This window comes from Crinia signifera, chromosome 3, assembly GCF_055691185.1.
Source record: "Crinia signifera chromosome 3, ASM5569118v1, whole genome shotgun sequence".
Taxonomy (NCBI): domain Eukaryota; kingdom Metazoa; phylum Chordata; class Amphibia; order Anura; family Myobatrachidae; genus Crinia; species Crinia signifera.
Genome location: NC_139219.1, coordinates 284,618,622 through 284,645,926, shown reverse-complemented (window position 1 = coordinate 284,645,926; position 27,305 = coordinate 284,618,622). Strand labels below are relative to the sequence as shown.

At 45.0% G+C, this 27,305-nt stretch overlaps 3 protein-coding genes across 3 annotated transcripts in view; 1 reads left to right on the top strand and 2 right to left on the bottom strand.

Annotated features, from left to right (window-relative positions):
- The window catches only part of DNER (delta/notch like EGF repeat containing), a 205,953-nt gene that overhangs the window by 26,125 nt on the left and 152,523 nt on the right, over nt 1-27,305 (bottom strand). Inside the window, exons 6-9 of the mRNA XM_083178342.1 lie at nt 16,310-16,463; nt 15,727-15,840; nt 14,247-14,471; nt 4,960-5,082 (exon numbers count right to left, since the gene is read on the bottom strand). Of these exons, the coding sequence (XP_083034468.1) occupies nt 4,960-5,082; nt 14,247-14,471; nt 15,727-15,840; nt 16,310-16,463 (616 nt within the window). The remainder of the gene's footprint in view (nt 1-4,959; nt 5,083-14,246; nt 14,472-15,726; nt 15,841-16,309; nt 16,464-27,305) is intronic.
- On the bottom strand, nt 16,471-26,025 carry LOC146064620 (uncharacterized). Its single transcript, XM_083178343.1, has 2 exons — nt 23,649-26,025; nt 16,471-23,279 (listed from the first exon to the last, which is right to left on the bottom strand). The coding sequence occupies exons 1-2, from the start codon at nt 24,286-24,288 to the stop codon at nt 22,480-22,482; spliced, it is 1,440 nt and encodes a 479-aa protein (XP_083034469.1). The 5' UTR covers nt 24,289-26,025; the 3' UTR covers nt 16,471-22,479.
- On the top strand, nt 20,899-22,579 carry LOC146062427 (uncharacterized). Its single transcript, XM_083174572.1, has 3 exons — nt 20,899-21,419; nt 21,509-21,626; nt 21,818-22,579. Exons 1-3 carry the CDS (start codon nt 20,899-20,901, stop codon nt 22,250-22,252), a joined length of 1,074 nt encoding a protein of 357 aa, XP_083030698.1. The 3' UTR covers nt 22,253-22,579.

The following is a 27,305-nucleotide window of genomic DNA, read 5'->3' as shown; positions in this document are numbered from 1 at the left end:
TGGGCAACATGGGAAGGCAGTGGGTGTCTGGCACTGTCTGTGGGCTCACTGGGCTGGTTCTCTGTCACATACCTCCTAACATGACCCTCTCCAGGAGGGACACAATGCTCTGTTTCTAGACTTCCCCTTAATGTATGATTGCCATCACCTGTTTTAAACAGGTTAATTTCTCAGAAAGGTGTTCAGCACAGATGAAGGCAATCACACATTGGCCCTTATTCTGAATCGGACGGTACGGCCCGCGTGCGGCCGTACCGCCGATGTTTTTAGTCTGCACATGCGCAGAGGTCAATCTGCGCATGTGCAGCCCCATTCGCCGCAGACGTATTTCGTCCGCCGCAAAGGGGGCGTATAGGGGCGTGAGGGGCTTCATACCCTCATTTCCCTATGTATACGCCCCGCGTTTCATGGGCGTTCCCATGCAAACGCGGGGCGTATGCATGCTAATCAGGGTATGACGCCACTGATGGGGGCGGAAAGCTGACGTCGCCGGATGTCAGCTCTCAGCCCCCATACAAGCTATCACACGGACGATTGTCCGTGTGGTCTCAGCTTGCGGGAGCTGCTGTGGCGTGCGGCCCTGCCTTCGATGGTCGACGACCATCGAATGCAGGGGGCAGCTCCCACCATGGTGGAGGCGTACGCCCCACCATTTTTATGCGGATCGCCAGCCGTCCGTGTACGGACGGCCGTGGCGATCCGTCTCGTGGGCGGGGATTGGTTTGTGCGGCCGGAGCACCGTGTGCGGCTCCGGCCGCACCAACCAGAATAAGGGCCATTAAGAGGAAAGTCCAGGAACAGAGCGTTATAGACACAGACACCCACTTTGAGTGACAGATGTAGCCAAATATATAGGAGATATATATATATATGTGTATATATATATATATATATATATATATATATATATATATATATATATATATATATATATATATATATATATATATCGAAAACAGAGGGGTAGTGGCCTTTTTTCTGCGCTAATGTGGGGGCAGCACTTCTATAATGCCTTGCTGTTAATAAAGGCACGATGGATACAGATAGAAATGAAGAAAATAATAGGAGTGCGCCCTAAGGTCAGTTTAACACCACAGAACATGTACAATTAAAATATCTGTATTTATTACAGCAATTAGGTACATAAAAAATAACAGCAGTTTTTACATAAAATTTGATCGGTAGATCCAACAAAGTGATCCCAGAACAGGAAACAACCCTACGCGTTTCGTCCGTTAGGACTTCATCAGGGGTGGTCTGGATCCAATTAAATCTTATGAATCGATTATTTTCCCGCATAAGATGATAAATGTCATCTCCCGGGCAGCTTCAAACCTGCTTCCTCCCTTCTCCACGGTCCACTCCACAGTCACACAATCATCACAGGAGCTGCTGGCCTGGAAGTATATTATGTGAAAGTTGAACTGGAAATTATCCACTCCATATCGATTATTTACTGTCGCCTATGTTCATCTGCACCCCTGCTCAACATCTAAGTGCAAAAAATTTTGGTTACTTTGGAGCCTTTGTGATATTACGTCCAAGAATCAAAGCTTTTAACCCTTATAGACCGTTCATTAACGGCTCTTTCCCCCATTTATCATCTTATGCGGGAAAATAATCGATTCATAAGATTTAATTGGATCCAGACCACCCCTGATGAAGTCCTAACGGACGAAACGCGTAGGGTTGTTTCCTGTTCTGGGATCACTTTGTTGGATCTACCGATCAAATTTTATGTAAAAACTGCTGTTATTTTTTATGTACCTAATTGCTGTAATAAATACAGATATTTTAATTGTACATGTTCTGTTGGTGTTAAACTGACCTTAGGGCGCACTCCTATTATTTTCTTCATTTTTATTATTTTCTTCATATATATATATATATATATATATATATATATATATATATATATATATATATATATATATATATATATATATATATATATATATGTGTGTATATATATATATATATATATATATACTGTATATATACACACACACATATATATATATATATATATATATATATATATATATATATATATACACATACACACATATATATATATATATATATATATATATATATATATATATATAATATATATATATATATATATATATATACAGTGATCGGTGCTGTTAAGTACAGCACCGATCACCACCGATCGCCAGCCCCCCCCTCCCACCCGGCAGCCCCCCCTCCCACCCACCCGGCTGCCGCAGCGCCAGCACCCCTCCCACCCCCCCACCAGCCGCAGCGCCAGCCCCCCTCCCAAAGCTGGTGAGCAAAATGGGGTCACATGTGGGGGGGTTCCACTGTATTGGTGCTTCGGGGGTCTTGCTAATGCGACATAGCACCCACCTTCATTCCACCTCCAAAAATCACTCCCTTCCCTTCTGAGTCCTGCCATGCACCCAAATGGTATTTTTGGGTCACATATGAGGCATTGCCGTACTCGGGAGAAATTGGGGCACAGATTTTGGGGTGCTTTGTCTCCTTCATTCCTTGCGAAAATGAAAAATTTTGAGCCAGAACTGCATTTTTGTGTAAAAAATTACATTTTTTTTACACAAAAATGCAGATCTGGCTCAAATTTTTCATTTTCCCAAGGAATGAAGGAGACAAAGCACCCAAAATCTGTGCCCCAATTTCTCCCGAGTATGGCAATGCCTCACATGTGACCAAAAAATACCAGTTGGGTGCATGGCAGGACTCAGAAGGGAAGGAGTGATTTTTGGATTTTGCAGCACAGATTCTGGTTGAATGACCCCTGAAGCACCCATACAGTGGAACCCCCCCACAAGTGACCCCATTTTGCAAACTACACCCTTCAGGGAATTCATCAGGGGGTATAGTGTACATTTCAAACCCCCAGGGGTTTCACCAATTTTGATACAACTGAGCTGTGAAAATGAAAATTAAATTTTTTCATTTTCACAGCCCATTGTATCAAAATTGGTGAAACCCCTGGGGGTTTGAAATGTACACTATACCCCTAAATGAATTCCCTGAAGGGTGTAGTTTGCAAAATGGGGTGACTTGTGGGGGAGGTTCCTAACTTTTAGCACTTATGGTGCCTAGAAACCTACATGGTGCCTAAAAATAATCTCATAAAAAGGAGGCTCCAAAATCAAGTAGGTGCTCCTTCTATTATGAAGCCTGTGGTTTGGTCAACGTGCACACTAGGGCCACATATAGGATATTTATGAAAACAAAAGAATTGGGGGAATCAATTTTTAGTCACATTTCTCTAGTAAAATCTACTGTATTCGTTAGAAAAATGTATTAAAATTGAAACTCTGCAAAAAAAAAGAAATTTTGAAATTTCACCTACACTTTGTTTTAATTCCTGTGAAACACCTAAAGGGTTAACAAACTTCCAAAATGCTGTTTGAATACTGTGAGGGGTGCAGTTTTTGAAATGGCATCATTTATGGGGGTGTCTCACATACAAGTCCCTCAAAGTCACATCAGAACTGAACTGGTCCCTAAAAAAAATCAGTGTTTGAAATTTTCTTGAAAATTTGAGAATTTGCTATTCATATTTGAAGCCTCCTAGTGTCCAAAAAAATGAAAAGGAGGTTGAAATAATGATGGCAACATAAAGTAGACATATGGTCTTTGTTAGTTATTAACTATTTTGAGTGGTATGTTTATTTGTCTCTCAAGCAGAAAATGTGACATTTTGCAAATTGCAAAATTTTCCATTTTTTCACGACATTTTGGTATTTTTCACAAAAAAACACAGACTGTATCGACCCAAATTTACCACTAACTTGAAGTACAATGTGTCTTGAGAAAACAATCTCAAAATCACTGGGATAAGTAAAAGCAAAAAAAAGTTATCCCCACTTAAGTGAAACATGTCAGATTTGAAAAAAATGGCTCTGTCAGGAAGGCAAAAACTGGCTGTGTCAGGAAGGGGTTAATATAGCGGTGATTATACAGAATATTGGATTTATATACTAGCAGCTGGAGTATACTCACTACCAGATTTCAGATTGTCTTCATACAAAACACTCCAGATTAGAAATTGAATTTATAAACTAATCCATGGAGATTAGACCGAGGTTTGGCACATTAAAGTGAACAAAAGTACAACAGTGTCAGTGTACATCTCTTCACTACTAAGGTGCTGCCCATCACTATTAGGAGCCTTGTAGGGAGAAATCTACACATCGATTGATATAGGGAGAAATCTACACTATCGACTGAAATGCCTGGGTGTATGGTGTTCATGGATTGACCACATTAGTATACTCAGTGTTCAGGTTTCTGTTGACCGACTCATAAGGTGGCCATACACTACTGCAATGTCTCGGACCACACAACAGACCTGATGGGATGGGACGATTTCTTGTCCAATCCATCGGAATCGGTTGAAATAGGCCAAAATCGGACTATTGTATGGGGACCAATACTCTTTTCTCCATTGTTTCATACCGATCTCCCCAGGTGTGCCCCCCCCCCTCCCCACCCTGTCACTCACCCCCCTCATTTTACCTGGTACACTGGTGTAAGGCACAGTCATTAATGCTGTGATTAGTCATTTCTCTATACAAATGCTGTACCTGACTAGTTACTATGGCTACTGTTGGAGACCTGGATTTGTACATGACACTGTTCTTTATCCCCGTGCATTTTTTTGCACCCTCCGCCCTCTGTTCTTTATTGGAAAAACCTCAAAAAAATCTCACACAAAAATAATCGCTGTGACAGAGTCTATCAGCTTGTTGACTACATTTGGTATGAGCTTAATTTCCTCGCTATTTCTCAAATACTTAACTCTGCATTATTTCAGCTTGACAAGCGTCTGATTACAACGTGCATAGGAAATGAATCAGCTGAGAATGTCTCATTTGAAAGCAGAGCGCTACTGGTGAAAGATGGCACTTGCCAGCTGATTGGCGCCGTGCGCTGCTTTGCGCTAATCACACATTACTGTACCTTCATACTCCGATGGACACACGCACTGGTACTCATTAACCAGATCTCTACAGGATGCTCCATTCTGACATGGGCCCGACAAGCACTCATTGTATTCCTCCTCACAATACAGTCCATGGTAGCCTGTGTTAAAGAAAACAGGTGCAATCTTTGTAAGTTAGACACTTAGGAACCAGAACACTTTGTATATTTAACAAAATTACAAAACCATTGAAAATTATCAAAACATTTGGTACTTGTGTATTATCACGGCGCCCGTCGCGTCGCATACCACTAATTAAAGTATGCGATGGCATGCGATGGACCTGATTTTAGGCTTTTCCCGGGATGAGTGTACAATTTTAATATCGCGTTGCATCGCATGCCATTATAATGGCATGCGATTTCAATGTTAAATGCCCACCCAGACACGATTTTTAATTGTATCCCCACCCTGATGGGTAATGACAATGTTAAATGCCCCCCCATTGTTAACGCCACCCCACTATCAACGCCAACCCGAAGCATGGCGGTACGCGTCCTCCGACCTTTTCATACCCCCACTATCCACGTCGGCGTGGAGTTGATGTTATATAGTGTGGCGAGCGCAGCGAGCCACCGAGCCCGAAGCGTGGCGACAAGTATTACGCGTCCGCTCGCCACGCTTCGGGCTCGGTGGCGCGCTGCGCTCGCCACACTATATAAAATCAATTGCGATTTTGTGGTTGTACAATGCCATGCGATGGAAATCGGGGGCGCCGTGATAATACACAAGTACCAAACATTTCATTTGAATTGCAAAACTGAAGATGAATAGAGTTAGAAACCAGTAAGTCAGCACCGTCCACATGATTTTGCTGAGCTCCTTGTTATGATTATACCGGGTGTATCTCTCGGAGCTCTCCACAGCGTTGCAGATGCATTCTAGTTGCTAATGACATATATAATTATATACTTTTGCAGAGCTCATCCATGGAAGCTTAAGAATTACCCCAAAATTGATTTATAGCCAAACTTTACTGAAAACTAGAAGTAGTTCCAGTGCAGTACACGGATCGCCGTACAGGAACTGCTGGATTACACAGTTATACTTCCACCATCACTTAGTGCTCTATCTCCATGTTTCATGATATGAATATCAGAAAACGAACAAAACCCACGAGATGTTCAGTGCAATGAATACAAACGTAATGCTGTCAATCATTACCTTTAAGACAATGTTAACATATTACAGTGTTGTAAAACACACACATACACTCTCTGTAATACTGGAAGTTTTATTGAGAAAGAGATAGGTCAAAGGACATTAAGAAATCTGTTTCCCAAATTAAAAGAGAATCATTTGACCCATCTAGTCTGCTCTTTTTTTATTATTATTTTTTAACCCTATTTGACCCTTATTTCTTTTTAAGGATATCCTTATGTCTATCACATGAAGTTTAAATTGCTCTACTGTCTTAGGCCCCCATTTACCATTGATCGCATTTACAATGCGATCATTTCGCCCCAATGTATTATCTGCCGGGCGGCAGGGACAGGGCTCCGAAAGGAGCCCGTCCCTGCAATGCCTGGTGCCGGAAGCCGGGGGGGGGGTCTGCGCATGCGCGGTTATGTGCTGACCCCCCCCGCGACCCCGCTGACCGCACTGCCGCTCGGGGCAGTGCGATGCCTCTGATTCCACATGTCCACTACCCTTTCTGTGAAGTAATTTTTCCTCAGATTTCCCCTGAAACTCCCTCCCTTCAGTGTCATTGCATGTCCTCATGTTCTGATACTTCTCTTCATTTAAAGAATGCTTCCTATTGGACCTTGTTAAACCCTTGATATATTTAAAAGTTTCTATCATGTCCCCCCTTTCCTTCTCTGCTCCAAACTATACATTTATTTTTTACTATTTCAGGGTAAGTTTTGTGATGTAGGCCATGCACCATTTTAGTTGCCCTTCTTTGTACAGTGTCTAGTGTATTTATATCCTTCTGGAGATATGCAGCCAAAAGTAATAGCCTCTGAGTTCAGATGAAATTCATGACTAGCATCATTAACAAATCATCTAAGTATTTAGATATAAATATGGAGCCCTTGGCTCTCATTGCACAACGATCACTCTCCATTCCAGCAAGGTTGAAACACTCGACTCATCTTTATGGTTCCGGATAAACAATCTCTGAAATTGCTTCAATGTTCCAGAGGAACAGAATTCCATCCTGCATCTGTAGATTCTACATTCCATAGAGACATTTACAGCTGGATGACAATTCCGTACTTCTGCTCACTTACATTGTTTAAAGATACTGCTAGCACTGTTAATAATGTGATATTTAATATAGTTTTACTAGTCTTGACGTCACTCAGGATCTATTGCTGGATCCTTGCAATGACCATTTTGCTAATATAGACTCATGACTGGGATTAGGGTGCTACACTTATGCATTTACAGTTGGTAAATAATTACATTATAATAAAACCTTGTAAACCCTCTTTGGGGCTAATAAGAATCCAAAAATAACTAACTTTCACCTACACATTCACAACGGTAAATACGCAATGCAATGGGAATGCCTGTCAAGGCCCTAAGTACTGTAACTACAATGCAGTGCATGTTTAAAAAACCTTAAATCAGGGGTGGCCAAACCGGTCCTCAAGATCTACCAATGGTCCACGTTTTCCGAATAATCTAGCTCATACCTGCCTACTTTTTATCACTCATCTCTGGGAGAAACCCGGAGAGGAGAAAAAGGGGGATGGGACAAGGCTATGTGTCGGGGGGTGGGTCAAGGCTGATGTCACCAAGCCAAACCCAAATGACTGTGGGCGGGGACTGCGGCGGTGATGCAGGAGACTTGACATGGGTCTAGGTCGATATGGGAAAAGGTTGACATGGTTCTAGGTGAAAAGGTCATAAGTTAAAAAAAAAAACAATGAAAAACCCCATGTCATCATTTTGACTGTCGAACTAATGACCTGTTGAACGAACGACCTGTGGAACTAATGACATTTCGACCTAGAACCATGTCAACATTTTCCTATGTCGACCTAGACCCATGTCGACCTAATGGTGTCTACCTAATGACTGTCTACCATCATGCTGTAGACCAAATGTCCGCATCCCTTCAATAAATACAAATTTTCCACATGTTTGTGTTGATAATCAATGTTGGCTGAGAAACAGATACAGCAGAGGAAAAATGGACACAGTTAAGAGATAGCTTACTTGGGCTTTATTACAAGTTCCAAATAATAATACTGCGTTTTGCCCTGATTAGTAATATGAAGTGTCTGGTTGCAGGATATGGATATATTATATGTCCACTAGGTGGTATAAGATCAATTCCTTTCTCCCAATATGACATTTCTACAGGAGGTTCATTAATGGGTGGAAAGCTTATCATTGTAACCACAGACTTGGCATTGTATTTACTACTCTATGATAAGAATGTGCACAAGACACTACATTCAAAAGTTCCTGATAACTTACTAACATTAAAGGGATGTTTCCATTATAAAATATAATTTGGGCTCTCCCTATGATGTAACACATCTAGAAAGTCATCGATGTTCCCTGCTAATCCATGTTACTTAGCATTCCTCTCATGGGCAAATGCTCAAACCAACACAAAGACCCTGGCCCAGCATGGGTGCTAATGGAGGAACCTATTATACCAAAGCACTAACAGGGGATTGACAAACACAATCGCCAGGGAAGGCAGGGGTTAAGGGAAAGCTGTACTCTGGGGAAATATTCAATCTCAAGGACATTCAATTCATGTTGGTGGTAGATTTCAGAGAGGGTGCACACAACCAAGCAGCCACATGCTGCATAGCATGCTGCAAGCCACAAGCCCTATAATATGAAATGTGATAACATACTGATCAATGCTCACTGTCACTATATTGTTGTGTGACCACAACCTATGATATCATACCCAGGAAACCTCTGCCTCCTGCCTCCTATTCCGCTTACTGATGACCTTCATAGAAATCTAATATGTACTACAGTATTACCAGTATGATACCTAGATACACTCTGATGCAAGCATTATGATTTATTTGCCTAGAGATTTTGAAAAAAAACAGGGTACTTATGTAGTATCTGGGCTGCCGATTTCTAAATCGGGTACATCGCATCGCATCGCATGCGACCATCGGATGCGATGCGATGCGATGACCCGATTTTTCCATAGGAATCAATGTTAAAATGGACTGAGTCCATTTTAACATGGAATTCAATGGGAAAAAGGGGTCCTTTTCATACCCCTACTATCCAAGTGGGCATGGAGTTGGATATAAACCTGTGGCGAGCGTAGCGAGCCACCGAGCCCGAAGCGTGGCGAGCGTAGCGAGCCCCAAGAGGGGACACAGAATACCGGCCCCTCGCGGGGCTCGCTTCGCTCGCCACGCTTCGGGCTCGGTGGCTCGCTACGCTCGCCACAGGTTTATATCCAACTCCATGCCCACTTGGATAGTAGGGGTATGAAAAGGACCCCTTTTTCCCATTGAATTCCATGTTAAAATGGACTCAGTCCATTTTAACATTGATTCCTATGGAAAAATCGGGTCATCGCATCCGATGGTCGCATGCGATGCGATGCATCTGATTGTATGCCTTAACTTAAGGCATACAATCAAAAAATCGGCAGCCCAGATACTACATAAGTACCAAAAACAGTCATGATCCAGAGTTTGAGAAACATGTTCCAACCTTCCAAGTGTTTCTACAGACTTGCTCTCTTTTTTCAACATACAAATTACAGGTGCACCGGATCCCGGCCAGCATGGACCGCAGTCATCCAGCAGCGCCCATCCTGTCACTCTGGCGCACATGGATTTGCTGCACTCTGCTCATCCTGACAGTGCTTCACTATGCCATTTTACATTTCCAAACTCACAGGCCACAGCCACACTTCCACCATGACGAGTTTCCCAGCAGTTTCGAAACATGGGCACCACCATCTTGCCTTCCATCACATGACTCAATGGCCAATCCAGAAACATAATTTCTCTTCAGCCAATCAGCAACACCTTGATACTATAAGGATGCTGGGAGAAGATTTCCAAATCGTCAGTGCAATAGTGTCTACAGCATAGTAGTATCCTTGGATCTGCTCCTGTGATAACCTGTTTCCAGACCAGTGCTATTCCATCCACAGCACAGCCTGACTTCCTGCAGTTTGCCTTGCATCTCCCCCATTGGTTTCAGCCGAGCTCCTGTGACTCCTGTTAGTTCTCAGCTATCTCCTGTGGGCTCCAGCTTTCCATTGACTCACCATCCGTGCTCCATCAGTCCCAGTTCTCCAGAGACTGTCTATACCTTGCTAGCTATCTCCTGTGTGATCCTTAATCCCAATCGATTCAGCATCATATCACCATCGAAATTCCATTGGTTCCAGCCAACCACATGAGTTTCCTAAAAGCTTCCTAGCTTCCTCCAATGGTCTCCACCTAGTCTCTCACTCATTTCCTATTACCATCGGTTCATCATCAATTTACCATCAGATCATCAGTTGCTTCAGCCTTCACTGCTCATTACCTGCTATTGCCGCCAGGCCCCTCCATCCATCGGGGGGGGGGGCGCACACGCCTTGCCGTCTGTCCCCATCGGCCGCTGACGCCCCCCCCCCGCTGAGTGACTGGGACACGTGTGCGTGTGAGAAGCTTGCAATGTCACAGTCTAATGGAGTCCCTCTCAGCCAGCGCTCACTAGCGGGGACATTCTGGTGAGCGCTGGCAGTGAATACCACTGGCCCTGGCTCTGCTTAATGGGGGGGGGGGGGGCGGTAATTAGGTGGCAGAGGGAAATTAGTTCCACCTGCAGGGGGGGAGGGGAGTAAGGGAGAGGGGGAGTAGGTAGATATGGGGAGGAGAGAGGGCAATGGTATGAATGAGAAGTGAAAGGCAGGGACTGTGCAGCTCGTTCTGTCCCTCCCCACCCCCTCAGTAATCTGGAATACCGTTGTACCTCTGACTGTGGCATGTCTCCCTTTCCGCGAGTCCCCGCTCACCAGCACTGTGTCTTATTTGCACCGGGTCCCCGTTCCGTAGAGCCAGGTTTCCTTGTCAGCAGTGCCGGGTCCACTGTTTGCCGATGCTGAGTCTTCTTTGCACCGGATCCCCGCTCACTAGCACTGGGTCTCCTTTTCAGCTTTGCTGGGTCCCTGCTCCCCATGCCGTGGCCCCTGCACACCACAGCTGTAGGGCCTGAAAGGGGGCACAGGAGAGGTATGCAGCCACTATTTTTTTTTTTAATGAAGGTGAACTGCAGGAGATTATTTGCAGGGCCATGGGGCCCCCCCAAGCAGCGGGCCTCAAAGCAGCTGCATCCCCTGCACCCTCAATAGTTACGCCACTGATGCAGGACCTGTACTGCACATGTGCAATACAGGTCAGGCGCATGCGCTAAGCACCGAACCTGAGTCAGCATCTCAGTCAGGCCCTATATGCAATACTATTTCCTAATATGTCAGCTCCCATATCATTTGTGTATGTATGCATGTATGTATGTTATGTGTATTATGTTCAAAATAAAGAGAGTGCGACGTCTGTAAAGGGGCCATAGACGAGATATCGACAGCTTTCAATTAGCCAATTTAAACTCGCAGGGGAGGAGAGGAGCCCCTTGGGAGCAGGAGCCCAACGACAGATGACTCCATTGCCTCCCAAAGTTCTGCCTCTGCCTCACTCCATTTTTATCCCACCTCTTCAAACATTTACAAATATTTAGTTTCTTTAACTTTTTCCACAAAGTCCTCTTCTAACTATTCCAATGAATTATTTCTGCATTGCGATGCCATAAATTCAGGATGTTTCCCACTTATTATATATAAAACTGATTACCTTCTCATGAATAATATACAAATCTGTCATTTTCACAAGCCGGCTGAGAACAAAAGGTCACTCAAGGTCGGAGCGCCTGCTGGTGAGACCAAAGTACTGAGGGCTCATTCTGTTTGACGGAAAAATCAGACAGAAATCTTAATGTTTCCTGCTGCTATGATCAAAACCAAAAACTGGGGTTTGAAATCTTGGAAAACTCCTGCTCTTCACTTCAACGTATCAAACGCTCAATTGATTAATTTTGATTAAATGCAATTTGATGACCTTGCAGGAAAAATGTTTCAAATAATCCATGTTTTCCAAAGCATGTGCATGCAATTGTGTGCTCTCGGAGAGCCAATGACTATTAGCCAACTTGCCTCCTCTCCCGGAAGTTGCGGGAGACTCATGGTTTTTTGAGTAGTCCTTCTCAACCCCAGAAGAGAGGTGCGCCTCCTGTATCCCACCCACTTCCTATCGAAGCAGGCATGGTATTCTGGGACCTCGCAGAGAGGGGACGGAGTTACAATTATGCAAATCACCTAATGATGCACCTTCTGGCTTGGCTACGCCCCCAGATGTCCACAGCTGCTTCACCCGGAAAGGTGTTTAGAGATGTAGGTAAGTATGATATTAGCTTTTGGGATCATCTAGAATTCCCATGAGGTCATTGACAGTTGTTCCAGCATTAATAAGATGTACCTGGGATTTGAAATCCCGTTGTAAGCTCAAGAGGTTTATTTTTTCTTCAGTTTTCTTCAATTCTAATTCATACCCCTTTGTAGGCATTTTACCATCACGTTTACAAATAAAAACATCTGTTTACTTCTGATTGGCTAATTTTATATGTAAGTTTCACAGGATGTTGTTTGCTAGTATGATTCTCAATCACTGATATGAATGATTACTTCAGTTATCCAACGATGGTCTGTGGCCATTCCCAGATATAGCTCCGTACTTCCAGATAGGAATGTACATCATTTGCTGGATGACAGTTTTTACCTGATCTCCTTAGTCAAAGCTTAGTCAATAACTCACCGTGTGTACAGGGCTTAACTCTCTCTGCACATGTTACATTCCCCCCCCCCCCCCCCCCCCCCCCCCACTGCAGTGCATATGGTACTGCGATCAGGTCTGAATAAGGCCTAAAAGTGGAGCGCAAACCACAAAAGCCAGCAAGTCTAATTCTGAAATATATTACAAGTAACCAGTAACAAAAATGAAACATACAAAACTGGGTCACAACATAATACAAATAGAGGAAAAAACTAGCACAAATATTGTAAAACTTATGTATCCCCAAAGATTAAAAGTGACATTAGTTTGTTGAGAAACAGCCTACAGTATGTACAACAATACCCGTTGAACACATTGGTAGCTCACTTACACCTAATCAATTGTAAAATAAAGTACCAGGCTTCCACTGAGGGGGGAGATTCATCAAAGGTTGAGAGATATAACGTACCAACTAATCAGCTCCTGTCATTTTACAGGCTGTGTCAGGAGCTGATTGGCTGGTACTTTAGGTTCTAGCCAACCTTTGATCAAACTCCCCTCAAGTTCCATAACTGACAAAGCATTTTTTTTTTTTTTACTTTGTACAGTAACTTCTTCCTTTAACTCATAAAATGATCAGGGACACAGGAGGGAAAGCAGACATGGGGCCAATATTTTACAAAGGAAACACAATCCATAAATGACAGGGCTGACTTATCTCGGGTAACTTATTTGAAGTGATATTGTGGAAAATTAATGAATAAATCAGTGTCAGCAAGGTTACATGATAGCACATCTATGCCTAACATATATGTGGCAGTAGGATTTATACTCAGTGTTGCTTACCCTCCTGGAATGGCAGGGAGGGTCCTGGAAATCGGGACCCCCTCCCGGCTCCTGCGACTCCCCCCTCAGCGGGGGGGTGTCCGCGGGTCAGTTGATGCAAACCGTGCCATTTTAGCCCCGCCCACCACAGTGCAACGGCTTTAAAACGGCATTGCGCGATTGCTCTGGCCACACCCGCAAACAAGTAGCCGCTCATGTAGCTCCGCCTACACCCCTTTTCACTCCCGGCGGTCCCGCCCCCCCTGAGCTGGATGCCCTCTCCTGGAAATGGCAGCCAGAAAGTATGTAAGTATGTTTATACTGACCTTTACAGTGCAACTGTCACATTTGCAATTTTAAGTGTTATAAATGATTTGCAGACAGAGCTAAACTTACTGGTGTGCTACACTGTGAATTGATATAATTCACAGAATAGACGTATGGGAGGGGGGGGGGATTATCACAGATTGAAGAGAGATAAAGTGGAGAGAAATAAAGTATTTTCCAAACACACCCTGTGTCAGTTAGCTGATTGGTTTGTATTTTAGCTCTACAATCTTTGATAAATAACACCTCCGGTATCTTTAAAATGAGTGTTAGCCCTAATAATTTCATTTCTGGAGTTTGTGGTAAATGTTTTTATCTATGCAACCAGGGTTATTTCCACTTTCACTTACCTGGAATGCACAAACATTTGTAACTAGTTCCAACACTGCGGCAGATCCCATGAGCACAAGGACTAAGGGCACAAAAGTCCACAAGCTGAGCGCAAGTGGGACCTGTGTAACCTGGACTACAGTGACAGGAGAAGGAGAGGCCGCCTGAGAAACAGCTACCATTATTCAGACATGGAGAGGTGGAGCACGGATCTATTTTCTCCTCACAGAAGGAGCCCATAAAACCTGGGGAGATAAGAAAGCGTATAGATTAATAGAGTACCGCAAGGTACCGCAAGCACGATAGAACCTATGTCATACAAAGTCAATCATTAATATGTATGTCATATATATATATAGTATGTAATATATATAGTATGTCATCTATAGAAATCTTGAGTGGGCTATAACATGTAATAGTACAGTATTGGCTGGACTGACTGCTCTACAGTAACGATAGCACTGGGGGAACACGAGCCGACACTTGAAGATCAGATCAACAAGCGCTGGCTCTTCCTATGGTGTTAATGGGTGCCAGGTTGCATTGACCCAGCTTACTTGTTCACACTGTTCAGCTGGGTTGAACCAATGTTCATCCCTGTTTGCCACCCAAGTTAAATGGCATTCTTGCTGGAGACAGCTTATTTTATCTGGGTATTTTCACACTGCACAATGCTCCGAGTTGCTGGGTATCCACGTGCAAAAACCCGGGCTATTGCTGGCAGTGTGAAAGGGGTATTATTGTGTTGGTGACTGGTACTTATACAAACATCACTTCTTAACACGACACTAATGCATTGGCACGTTGAGTTTAAGGTGGGGTAGGTTTCCTGTACATTGTTACACATTATATAGCATATGGTAATAGCACATATGGACTGTAAACATTGCAAACCCAGGGATAGATCTAGCTCTCTAATAATAATAATAAAATAATTATAAAGTAATACTATTTTCACATCAAATTTATAATTCAGTGTATTGCTGGGGCAACTTGGGTCCACGATTGGTGTAAAAAGGGTCTACCTGGGTGAGGTCACCTGGGAATCCGACTCTGGAAGAACCCATCCCCGGCCTTGGAAGCCTGCGGTGTGAACTGTGTGACCCTGGTCCCATTAAACGAGTACATTGAGCCAGATCACCACCACTTGGAGATTATGTCATCTTTATGGCAGATTGCAGGCCCAGCAATAACCCAAATTTAGTCTGTGGTGTATACAGTGGCTTAACAGCTCGAAACCGTGGTTAATAAACCAAGTTAGATTTGTGTGTTTTAGAGTGAAAAGGGCATTAGTGAGACATCGCGGCCATTGGGATTGTACTCTACCCATTAAAATGTATTTATTCTGTGCTACACTTGGAAACCTGTAATTGTTATATTCATTTGTGACTGGCATAAAATTGCTTTCATAAAGTCATTTTTTCTCATTTCAAGTATCATATTTTATTAACACCAAACAGCGCAGGTACTGATGAGATGCGTCCGCTACCAGTAACTTACCCTCCGCACAGTGGCAACTGAAGCCGCTGAGGCTTGTCGCACAGGAAGCTCCGTTTCTGCATGGCTGAGGAGTGCAGTGATCCACCTGAGACTCACAGTATTCACCGGTGTAACCTGCATCAGAGTACATGTGTGAGCTATCTGCAAGTCCAGCATATCCTGTAACGCTGCAATAGTTCAGCCAGGACCTGCACCCACTTAGCAGCATTATAGACCATGTTCAAAACAAAGCATTGGGACCCATACCCACCCATTCACCAAAGCCAATTAATACAAATCATAACATGCCCCTGTTGCGGTCCCATGCCATCTTTCCAAATGCTCCCATTCAGTGAATGACTGTAATCATTCTGATAGGTAGATAGCTCAAGCCATCCACCAATCAGAATACTGACAGCCATTGACTGTCTGGCTGTAGGGTGGGAGACAGGTAGAGAATACTGCTTCACCACTCTGATTGTGTGACCACCTACCACCCCTGCATGAAGGCCTGTAGAATTGTGGGGCCCGCTAAGATGGTCCTGGTCATGACTGCAAGCTGTTGCTGCTGACGTCTGCTATTGAGTGCTCACGAGACACCTACCAGACAAACAAGTGCAAGTTGAATTTTTCCCGTCATGCCTCTGTAGCCGGTCCTTGCAGGTCGCATTATTCTTGCAGGGCTGACTGTGGCAGGCATCAAATTCTTCACAATAAGTGCCAATGTAACCAGATTCACAGTGGCAAGAATAAGTGTCCTAGAAAAATAAAGAGCAAAAGTGAAAGAAGATATAGGGAAAGGGATAATAACAAATCTGCTACCACATTAATATCCTAGTAAATGTTGTCTATCTTGTTAGATACATGCTATTTGTCACGGGTAAGGTCGTTTGTGGACCCGGATGAGACTGGAGTAAGGGGCCCTGACTTGAACAAGCGATAAACATAGCAGGTTCAATAAAAGGTTAATTCATGCATCAGTATGAATATGACAATATAATCTTAAATGGCAATGGAAATGTAAACAGACCAATATAAGTATAAATGGATGTCCTGTGTTGTAGGGTGTGCTGGGAGGATGCAGGACAGTCACACTAGTGCTAGAACTACTGGCGGTGAGCTGGAGGAATGCAGGCCAGCTGGGTGGAAACAGTGCTGGAAGAATGCAGGCCAAGCACACGGTGGCAGAGTAGTACTTTGAGTGGAGTCTAGTGGTGAGCTGGCAGAATGCAGGCCAGTATAAAGAGCAGAACACAGCAGGTACAGGTAATCCGGATGATCCGATGAGCAGAGCACAGTAGAAACAGGTACCGGGATTGAACAGAAGTACAGAGAGCAGTGTAGGTTACCAAGATGTACTGATGAGCAGAGCACAGCAGGTGTAGTTACCAGGATTGAACCGAAGCGTAACCAGCAGTGCAGGTTACCAAGATGTACTGATGAGCAGAGCACAGCAGGTGTAGGTGTTGGGTATGAACCGAAGTGCAGACAGCAGTGCAGGTTACTAAGATGTACCGATAAGCAGGAGCACAGCAGGTGCAGGTACCGGAATTGAACTGAAGTACAGACAGCAGTGCAGGTCATCAAGATGTACTGATGGGCAGAGCACAGCAGGTGCAGGTAACGGGATAGAACCGAAGTGCAGGCAGCAGTGCAGGTCACCAAGATGTACCTATGGCCAGAGCACAGTAGGTGCAGGTACCGGGATAGAACCAAAGTACAGCCAGCAGTGCAGGTCACCAAGATGTACCGATGGCCAGAGCACAGCAGGTGCAGTTACTGGGATTGAACAGAAGTGCAGACAGCAGTGCAGGTTACCAGAATTGAACCGGATGAGCAGATCACTGCAGATGCAGGGACAGGGATTGGCCGGAATGCAGCCAGCAGTGCAGGTTACCTGGATTTAACTGGATGAGCAGATCACAGCAGGTGCAGGTACCGGGATTGAAATGGATGAGCAGACCATGGCAGGTGCAGGTACATGGATTAACTGATGAGCAACAGCAGTGTAAAGTAGCTACCTTGGAACACCAGGGTAGAACCCATGAGAGCAGCGGTGCAGCTACTCAGGATAGCAGTACTATGAATGGAGAAGCACCACAGGAGTTCTTTGGACAACTAGGAGCAGGAAAGCAGATGGCATACATGGGTATGTACAACAAAGCACTGGCAATTTTCCCAGTGCTAGAGGACAGACTTATACTTTTGGCTGGAAGGTCACTGAGTCCAGAGTGGTCAGCTGACTGTTATGGCTGCATCCAGTACTAGGCCTGGAGGGAAACTCCTTTATAAAAAACACACCTGGAGACTGTAATGGCTGTAGAGGCCGCGAAGGCCATGCTGGGATACATGTATAAGGCCGGCAAGGGCCAGACAGGAGAATGCCCAGCAGGACAGCGCTGCCAAACTACACTTTGTGGCACTATTGAATATATTCACAATCACTTGTTCAGGAAATCAACCTTACCCATAGAGGCTGAGTGATGCTTAACAGAATGTTGGAATGTAGAAAGATGAAAGGTATACAGTAGAACACCAAAAACAATTGAAATGTGAAGGGATGGTTACATGAGGTATGCTGCCAGGAGATAACCACTTGGCTGGGGTAGCTATCAGAGAATCACCATGTCTGGACAAGCCCCATGTCCTGCGAGGACAGCTCATGAAGATGATAGGTTGTAGAAGATGAAACTTTTAGGGATGAGCTGAAGTCAGTGGGTTGGAGAATGTAGGACTGCGAGGAATGAGCTGAAAGAGATGAGATGGAGAAGATAGAACTGTAAGGAATGCATTGAAGGTGAAGAGTTGGAGAAGACAGAACTGTGAGGGATGAGCTGAAGGTGGAGAGTTTGAGAAGGTAGAAGTGTGAGGGATGAGCTGAAGGGGATGAGTTGGTGAAGGTAGAACTGCGAGGGATGAACTGAAGGTGAAGAGTTGGAGAAGGTAGAACTGTGAGGGATGAGCTGAAGGGGATGAGTTGGAGAAGGTAGAACTGTGAGGGATGAGCTGAAGGGGATGAGTTGAAGGTAGAACTGCGAGGGATGAGCTGAAGGTGAAGAGTTGGAGAAGGTAGAACTGCGAGGGATGACCTGAAGGTGAAGAGTTGGAGATGGTAGAACTGTGAGTGATGAGCTGAAGGTGAAGAGTTGGAGAAGGTAGAACTGTGAGTGATGAGCTGAAGGGGATGAGTTGGAGAAGGTAGAACTGTGAGGGATGAGCTGAAGGGGATGAGTTGGTGAAGGTAGAACTGTGAGGGATGAGCTGAAGGTGAAGAGTTGGAGAAGGTAGAACTGTGAGGAATAAGCTGAAGGGGATGAGTTGGAGAAGGTAGAACTGTGAGGGATGAGCTGAAGGTGAAGAGTTGGAGAAGGTAGAACTGCGAGGGATGACCTAAAGTTGTACATGGTAGAATCATCAAAAGAAAGTTAAGACATTAAAGAAAATAGAACAGCGAGGAAAGAAGCTGAAGTCAATACATTGGAGGATATAGAACAGTGATGGATGAAGTGGAAGTTAAGGCATTGGAGAATATAACATAGTGATGGATGAAGCTGAAGATTATAGGTGGTAGCTGGTAGAAACTTGAGGGATGACGCTGAATCTGATGGCTTGGAAAAGGTAGAATTAGGGATAAAGCTTAAATCGATATGTTGGGGAATTTGGAATTGTGAGAAACAAATCACAGCAGAATGTACAGAACTGTGAGGCATGGAGCAAAAGTCGATGGGTTGGAGAAGGGGAAATTATGAGGGATAAACCTAAAGACCATGTAGGTGTTGGAGAATGTACCACTGTAGTCTGTAGAATTGTGAGGGACGAAGTACTGTAGTATGTAGACTTGTGAGGGACGAAGCACTGTAGTATGTAGACTTGTGAGGGACGAAGCGCTGTAGTATGTAGACTTGTGAGGGACGAAGCACTGTAGTATGTAGACTTGTGAGGAACGAAGCACTGTAGTATGTAGACTTGTGAGGAACGAAGCACTGTAGTATGTAGACTCGTGAGGGAAGAAGCACTGTAGTATGTAGACTTGTGAGGGACGAAGCACTGTAGTATGTAGGCTTGTGAGGGATGAAGCACTGTAGTATCTAGACTTGTGAGGGACGAAACACTGTAGTATGTAGACTTGTGAGGGATAACGTTGAAGTCTATTTAGAAGGTAGAACAGCGAGGGATGCTGAAGTGGCTGTATCTCATGATGAAGTAAGCTATTTGAAAGCTTGTAGAATGTAGAATTGTTTTAGACAAATCTGAAGACTAAAAATAGGCAAACAAAACATGATTCTTTAAACACCAGCAGATAAACAAAAGTCTAATTTTGCTTGCAGAAAGATTGGTAGGAGATAGGGCTTTGTAAAGGCTGCAAGTACAGTAGGGGAGGTCTGTTAGTCCTACGGAATGTGCCTTTGCCAGTGTATTACCACTGAGGAACTGCCACAATCCCACTATCTGCAGCTGGTAGTGTGGTCTAACCACACATCCTGTAACTGACCATGTTGGTGGTGCACTGCCACCTGTAGCAAGTATTGTGCCTTACACAGAACCAGTAAATAAAAAAATGTTAAGTATAGTAGTCTTACATACTGTAAAAGAAAGAGCTAATTCATTTTTGCCATCAAGAGAACCCTTGCTAAGTATACATTATACCATGTTCTCATTGCCGCCCCTGCAAAATCCCGGGTATTTCTTGCCGGGTTTTTGGCGGGGCACAGAGAATGGATACTTTTCTACCCCGTTCATACAGCACCTTAAACCCGGGAAATTCCCGTGTATGACGCGTTCACACTGCTTCCCCTGGTCTGCCCTGCCAACAAGTGTGTGAATATAAAAGCAGCTTTGATTGGCTGTTGAAAAAGTAGCTGTGATTGGCTGTTTTAGAAAGCAGCTGTTATTGGCTGGCTGAGGATGATGTCATATAAAGTGGCCTGTTTTTTCCAAGCACACTGCATTGCTGGAATCATGGCTGATGAGATGCTTTTGTTTTGCACCATTTTGCTGTTTCATGCAGCAAATGAGAGCTTGCTGCAGCTGCTTACATTGTGCTACCTTGCACAATGCACTTTGAAGAGGAGGAGAGCGCAATTTCTTGCTGAGAGAGACAGTGCTCGCCTTCATTATGTGCGAAGGAGAAGAGCTTTCATCACCTCCAGCGTTACCTCCATATTGAGGTTCAGCACATCCAGTACCCGGCGAATGTGGACCAGAGACTGCTCTCATGGCGAGGTATTTTGGTCTACAGTGGAGGGTTATGAGGATGACCAGTGGATGGAGCATTTTCGCATGTCACGTGGGACCTTTCAGTATGTGCTGGACCTTCTAACCCCTGCACTTTCCAGACAGACCACAAACTGCAGAATACCCATCTCACCTAGAAAGAGACTAGCGATAGCGCTATGGTGGTATGCTACACCGGGAGAATACCGCACAGTCGCCTGCTTGTTTGGAGTGGGGAGATCCACTGTATGCACTATAGTCCATGAGGTGACGCAGGCTTTGCTGGAAGGACTTTACCGTCGTTTTATCACCTTACCTCAAGGACAAAGGTTGGACGACATCATCGCTGGTTTCCTGCATCGTGGATATCCACAGTGTGCTGGAGCTATAGACGGTACACACATTCCTATTATTGCCCCCACAGAAAACCATGCGGATTACTTTAATCGCAAAGGCTGGCACTCCATAATTCTACAGGCTGTAGTGGACCACAAATATTGGTAAGTACATTTTTTTATGATAATATTAAACTGTACTTTGCGTATTGCTAGGGTAACTAAACAGAAATCTTAACACTTTATATTTTCAGCTTCACTGATGTCTTCATTGGCTGGCCTGGCCGTTCCCATGATGCAAGGGTTCTAGCAAATTCGGACCTATACCTTATTGCTGAGGAGAAGCAGGATGGCTGGTTGTTCCCTAGAGAGGTAAAGATATGTTTTTGCATGTTGCAGTTGGGATATTTTTAGTGTTATGTATGCATGTATGTATAACCAACGTACCACATGTATTGTTGTTTTTCAATGTCTCTCTTTACACCGGTAGAGAAAAGTGGCAATCTGAATAGCATACTTGTACTCCAAGAATTCCATATTGTAACTCTTATTTTACTTTGCAGAAATCGAAGATCATCGATGGGGTGGAGATCCCAGTACATATAATCGGGGATGCAGCATACCCATTACGACGATGGTTAATGAAGGGGTTCACCCAGCGCCATCAACTTACCCCGGAACAAATTGATTTCACCCACACCCTCAGTTCTGCACGAATGGTGGTAGAAAATGCCTTTGGCCGTCTAAAAGGCCGTTGGCGTTGTTTAATGAAGCGCAATGACATTGATACCAGCTTCATGCCTCATGTAGTTGCTGCCTGCTGTGTGTTGCACAACATATGTGAGTTTAAGAAAGAACAGTTTCTACCAGAATGGACCGTACTGGAGCCTGAGGAATCAGATCACTCTGCAGATTCTGAGATGTATGAGGGGACAAACACATGTGCAGAAGACATTCGCAACACCATTACCAATAACATATTTGCTTTAACCCACTAGTGTACTATAGTTTTTAATTTTCAATAAACTTCAAAAACATTTCTGTTTGTTTGTACATATTTTATTCATATGTACAACATATATTTTTTTAGTTAAATAGCATAAAGTGTACCAAAAATGCACATAGAAAAATATAATAAAACTGTAATGACAATACCCAAATGCCTTACATAACTTCTGTACAGGCCGGGTGGGCAGACAAATAAACAAAAAGTCAATAAACACCTCTACAGCACATGGTAGCGGGGGTTTTCCTTTCTTGGAGCCGTTCGATTCTCCGCATGACTATGTGGACCAGCCGCATAATCAAGGCAGTGTGGTGGAACTGTGGGAGGCTGAATTGCACCCGGTGTACGCTCAGGGAAATGGCAGTGATTTGCTGGAGGCTGAGGTGTCCCAGCAGCATACTCGGGGCACTGCGGAGGAACTGGTGGAGGCTGAGGTGCACCAGCTGTACGCTCTTGGAAATGTCGAGGATTTGCTGGAGGCTGTGGTGTCCCAGATGCATACTCTGAGGAGTGCGGTGGAACTGGGGGAGGCTGAGGTGGACCTGCTGTACGCTCAGGGAAATGGAGGTCATTTGCTTGAGGCTGAGGAGTCCCAGCAGCATACTCAGGGAAAAGGTGTGACATTGGTGGTGGGTGAGGTGTGCTGTATGGCACCATGTTCCCCTGGGTTGGGCCTACAAAATTTGGTTGGCCTGCGCTATACATTGGATAACCATACTGAAAATTATTGTGTGGTGGCTGGGGCAGTGCATGGCCTTGTGCCCTAAATAGACTATTAAGGAACTCCATCTGCGTATCTCGGTTCTCTCGATTGATACGCTCATGCATACCAACAATGGCAGTAATGAACGTGTTCTGTAGGTCACGCTCATTGTCCATAAATCGCTGCAGACGAGCATCTTCATGAACTTGCATCGAATTATCCATTTCCTTCAGGTGTTCAAGCATTACGGTGGTCATTGCTTTTGTGGCTTGTTCCATCTTAGTGGACCTCTTTCTTCTCAGTGGCACATTATAAACTATGGGAAAAACAAACAACACATTACTATACAAGACTATAATAATGTTACTTCTCCTTCTACCCAAAAGACATTGTTGGTGCCCATGCACTTGGAAAACCATCTGTGCTGAAGGCTAGATATCAGTAAAACCTTAACTTCTCATTCAGACGTGTTAGCAATGTTGCTGACAGGCCTGAATCAGATCCCCTCTGCACAGATGCATGTGGATGTTAAATTTCAAAAATACTTAAATAAAAAAGCAGTGTTGGCACATGCATGCTTGAGGCCTTTTCCCTCCTGCACTCTTGCTACATGCTGCGACATATTTTAATAAACAAAAATATAGTACTGTGTAATAATGGTGTGTGTAAAAAGTTATAAACTTACTGTTGGTCCGCAACTTTGGACGTGCACTCTGTGGCAATGCTTCAAAGGCTGGACTTCCTTCAGCAGGTAGTGATGATGCAGGCGTTGATGGTGGTCGCTGCAAAGGTGATGGCGGATGCTGCACAGGTGAAGAGAATGCCGTGGGGCCTACAGCTGAATTGTGGGAGTTAAATGATGAATCCAGAACTTCACATTGGGCTTCACCATGGACTGAGCGGGAATCCATTTCACTGTCTGTGGCCTCAAGGTCAATGGGTGACGCTGCTGCTGCTACTGCGTTTTCTTCACAGACACTTGCTGCACTGCCAGCAAAACTGCTGGAGGAGGACAGTGATATGGGATTAGCCAGTGCAGAGTTCCCAAAGATGACATTACACTGGTCATAAAATGGCCAGTCCATACGGGCACCACCACTCTTCCTCCTGTTTAGGTCATGGACCTTAGCATACTGCTTCCGCAGGGCTTTGAGTTTATTCACTACCTGTTGCTGCGTTTTGACGATGCCACGGGCAGACAGGATTTTGGCGATGTTGTAGTAAACAACGGAGTCCTTCACTGTGCCGGTCACTTGCTTTTTTATCTCCTCCTCTCCTCTCACTGCTAGCAGCTCGAGCACTTCCTCATCCCTCCAGTGCGACATGTCTGCTCTCCTCGACGCAGCATATGGACGTCAGACGCAGCATGAAATGGACGTCACGTCACATGATCACATCCGCCAATGAGCTTCTTTTTTTCCATCATGTTTGAAAAACCCGTGTCTGCGCTGTTCAGACTGAAGTACACCCGTGTTTTACCCAGGAAAAACCCTGCAAAAAACCCGTGTGTAATTCCCGGGGCATAACACCCGGGAATTTCAAAAGGACGCGTTCACACTGAGACACGACACGGGAAATTACCGCTCGCCCTGCCAAATACCCGGGTTTTTTAGGCAATGAGAACGGGGTATTAGACTGCTATTGCAATACAAAATGAATAAAATCATTATTAAACATATCTGAATGTGATATTTTAAGATGTTTAGCACTTTTCATTTTGATTTTAATATATTATCTAAAAAAATATTTGCTAATTGATTACTGATTAACACTGCTGATGACTGATTCATCATATAAATAGAGGGTTTATTTAATGCTATTCACATGCTTCTCATGAAAGTGCTACGAGTGCAGAAACGTGTCAAGCACATGATATTACCACTTAGCACTCTGCTCTTGCTGCTGGTGATGAATGTATTGATGTACAGCTGTTGATTGCACTACTGTTGGTTGAGCTGAGGTAGTTTATACTTGGATTATTGATGTTCTATACTTATACTCAAATCTAGTGAATCAGTAGCTATAAAGGAGCCATATTTCCTATTCTCCTCTCTACACTGCATCACTTTGTCCAGGAGAATAGCTAGGGAATAGCTAGGCCTTATAGAGCTGTAGGTAGCAGCAATGGCCCTGATTCTGGTTGGCTTGCTATGCAGCGGTAGTTCGCTGCTTTGCGAGCCTTGTAACGCCAGCCGCCAGGTATGTGAATGTTGCCCCTGCCGCGCAGCAAATATGCGCTCAGCACTGCGAATGGATGATTTGCATATACATCCATCCACAGGTTCGCAGGTTGCAGACCATCAAAAGATTTCTACAGTGCTCGCAAATCTAATGCTGTGTACACACGGTACAATCTAACATTCGATTTTGACTATATAGTCAAAATCGGATCGTATAGACATCGTATGGAGATAGAACGTTTTAAGCTTCCTATCCCGATTCGATGCCGATGCGCGCTCCCATTCAGCTGAAATCAAAAAGCCAAACAGAGAGGGCATGAAGAAAGCATGAATTGTATGTAACTAGTACAGAGTTAGCAAAGATTGTATAGCAATTGAATCTTAGTCGAATAGCAAAGGAATCTCACCGTGTGTGCACATTATTAAAGTCAGTCTCTGCTGATTTAGACTTGCGGCGTCCTGCTCCAAGAACTAGATGGGCAGATGACATCCGGTTACGTCAGCCGCCCGCCCTCAGGGCCGTCTATTCGTATGGGCTTAATATGCACTTGACCAGGGCCCTATCCTGATAGCTGAGGATCCCCTTTTTCCAGGGATACCAGAATTTTGAAAATCGGCCCTGGGGAACTGGAGATATCCAACTTCAAAGCAGCAGCCCGTATCTGACCTGTTAATTTCAATTCCCAGTCATATTTCTCAGGTTCTCTCTGACTTAAGAGTTTTTCTGTCGACACTAGCGGCTTGTCTCTATCATGCCCAGAACCAGAGATATCAGTCTTCCAGCCAGGGCCGGTGCAAGACACCGGAGCGCCCCAGGCGAGTCGGGGTGGGGGCGCCCCGGTGCCGGGGGAGGGGGGGGTACCTGTCCTACGGCGCTGTGTATTTAAAGCTGGCGGCGGTGGCAGAGAGGGGTCCCTGCAGTCAACGAGCGCTATCTGCCGGGCTATGCGGAAGCGCTTCTGTCGTGAAAACACTGGCCGCACGGCGCACGCTGATTGGCTGAATCTCAGCTAATCAGCGTGCGGACAGTGTTTTCACAACAGAAGCGCTTCCGCATAGCCCGGCGGATAGCGCTCGTTATTTCTTATTGACTGCAGTGCAGGGACCCCTCGCTGCCTCCGCCGCCAGCTTTAAATACACAGCGCCGCAGGACAGGTACCCCCGCAGCACGGGGGACAAAATGCCGCCCTCCAGTGGCCGGCGCCCTAGGCAAATGCCTAGATTTGCCTAGTGGTGGCGCCGGCCCTGCTTCCAGCAGCTGGTCCCTGCTCCAGCTCCAAACGTCTGGTGTACAGTTTTATATTTTTGTCAATGAATTGCTCTGGTTCCTGATCTCTGATCCCCAAGTTCCCAGCACCTCCTGAAAGTTGGGACTCCAGATAATGGCGATATCTACAGTCAAACAAGCTGCCCTTCCACCGGAAAATGGCGAATATTAAGCCCACTCCATTATCCAACCCTCCCTTGCGTATAAAACACCCCCTACCTCCCTGGAAGTCATTTACAAGGGACCCTTCATTCAGCTCAGTGCCCCCTTCCACACGTTAGTGTTCTCCCTCCCACCACCTGTGCAGTAAAGGAGTAATTAGCAGAAGTTACTGCTCCAGGTCCTACATGTTGAGTGGAAGATAGAGCACCCTCTGCCACCCGTGGGACATCAAAGCTGCTGCTGATAGCACCCCCCACCCCTAGGAGGGGAGAATGGGTAAGGGCCCCAGTGCATTGCTTCGCCCAGGGGCCCACACTGCTGTTAAGACGGCACTGCCCGCCCTCAGAAGCCAGGTGCCCGCTTGCGTTTGCATGGGGACACCCAACGTTCGCATGGGTACACCCAGGAAATGCAGGGCGTCGCCTGCATGGCCAACCCTCCCCCCCCCCCCGGAACCCCCACAGGCATGCAAATGGATGATTTGCATAATCATCCATACGCAGCCTTGGGTGCGGGGGAGAAATCATTGGGCGACCATTGAATGATTTCTTTAGCTCTCGCAGATCTGAGACACCTCTATGGTATCTCTGATCTGTGAGAGCCCTGTGCGGGAAGCAGGCGGGCAAGTGACATCAGGTCCTTGAAAAAGCACCGTTGTGTGAAACGTGTTGGGTGAAGTCAGAAGCCCACAGACGGAGATACAGACCAAGCCCCGCCAGTGCCGCTACAAGCG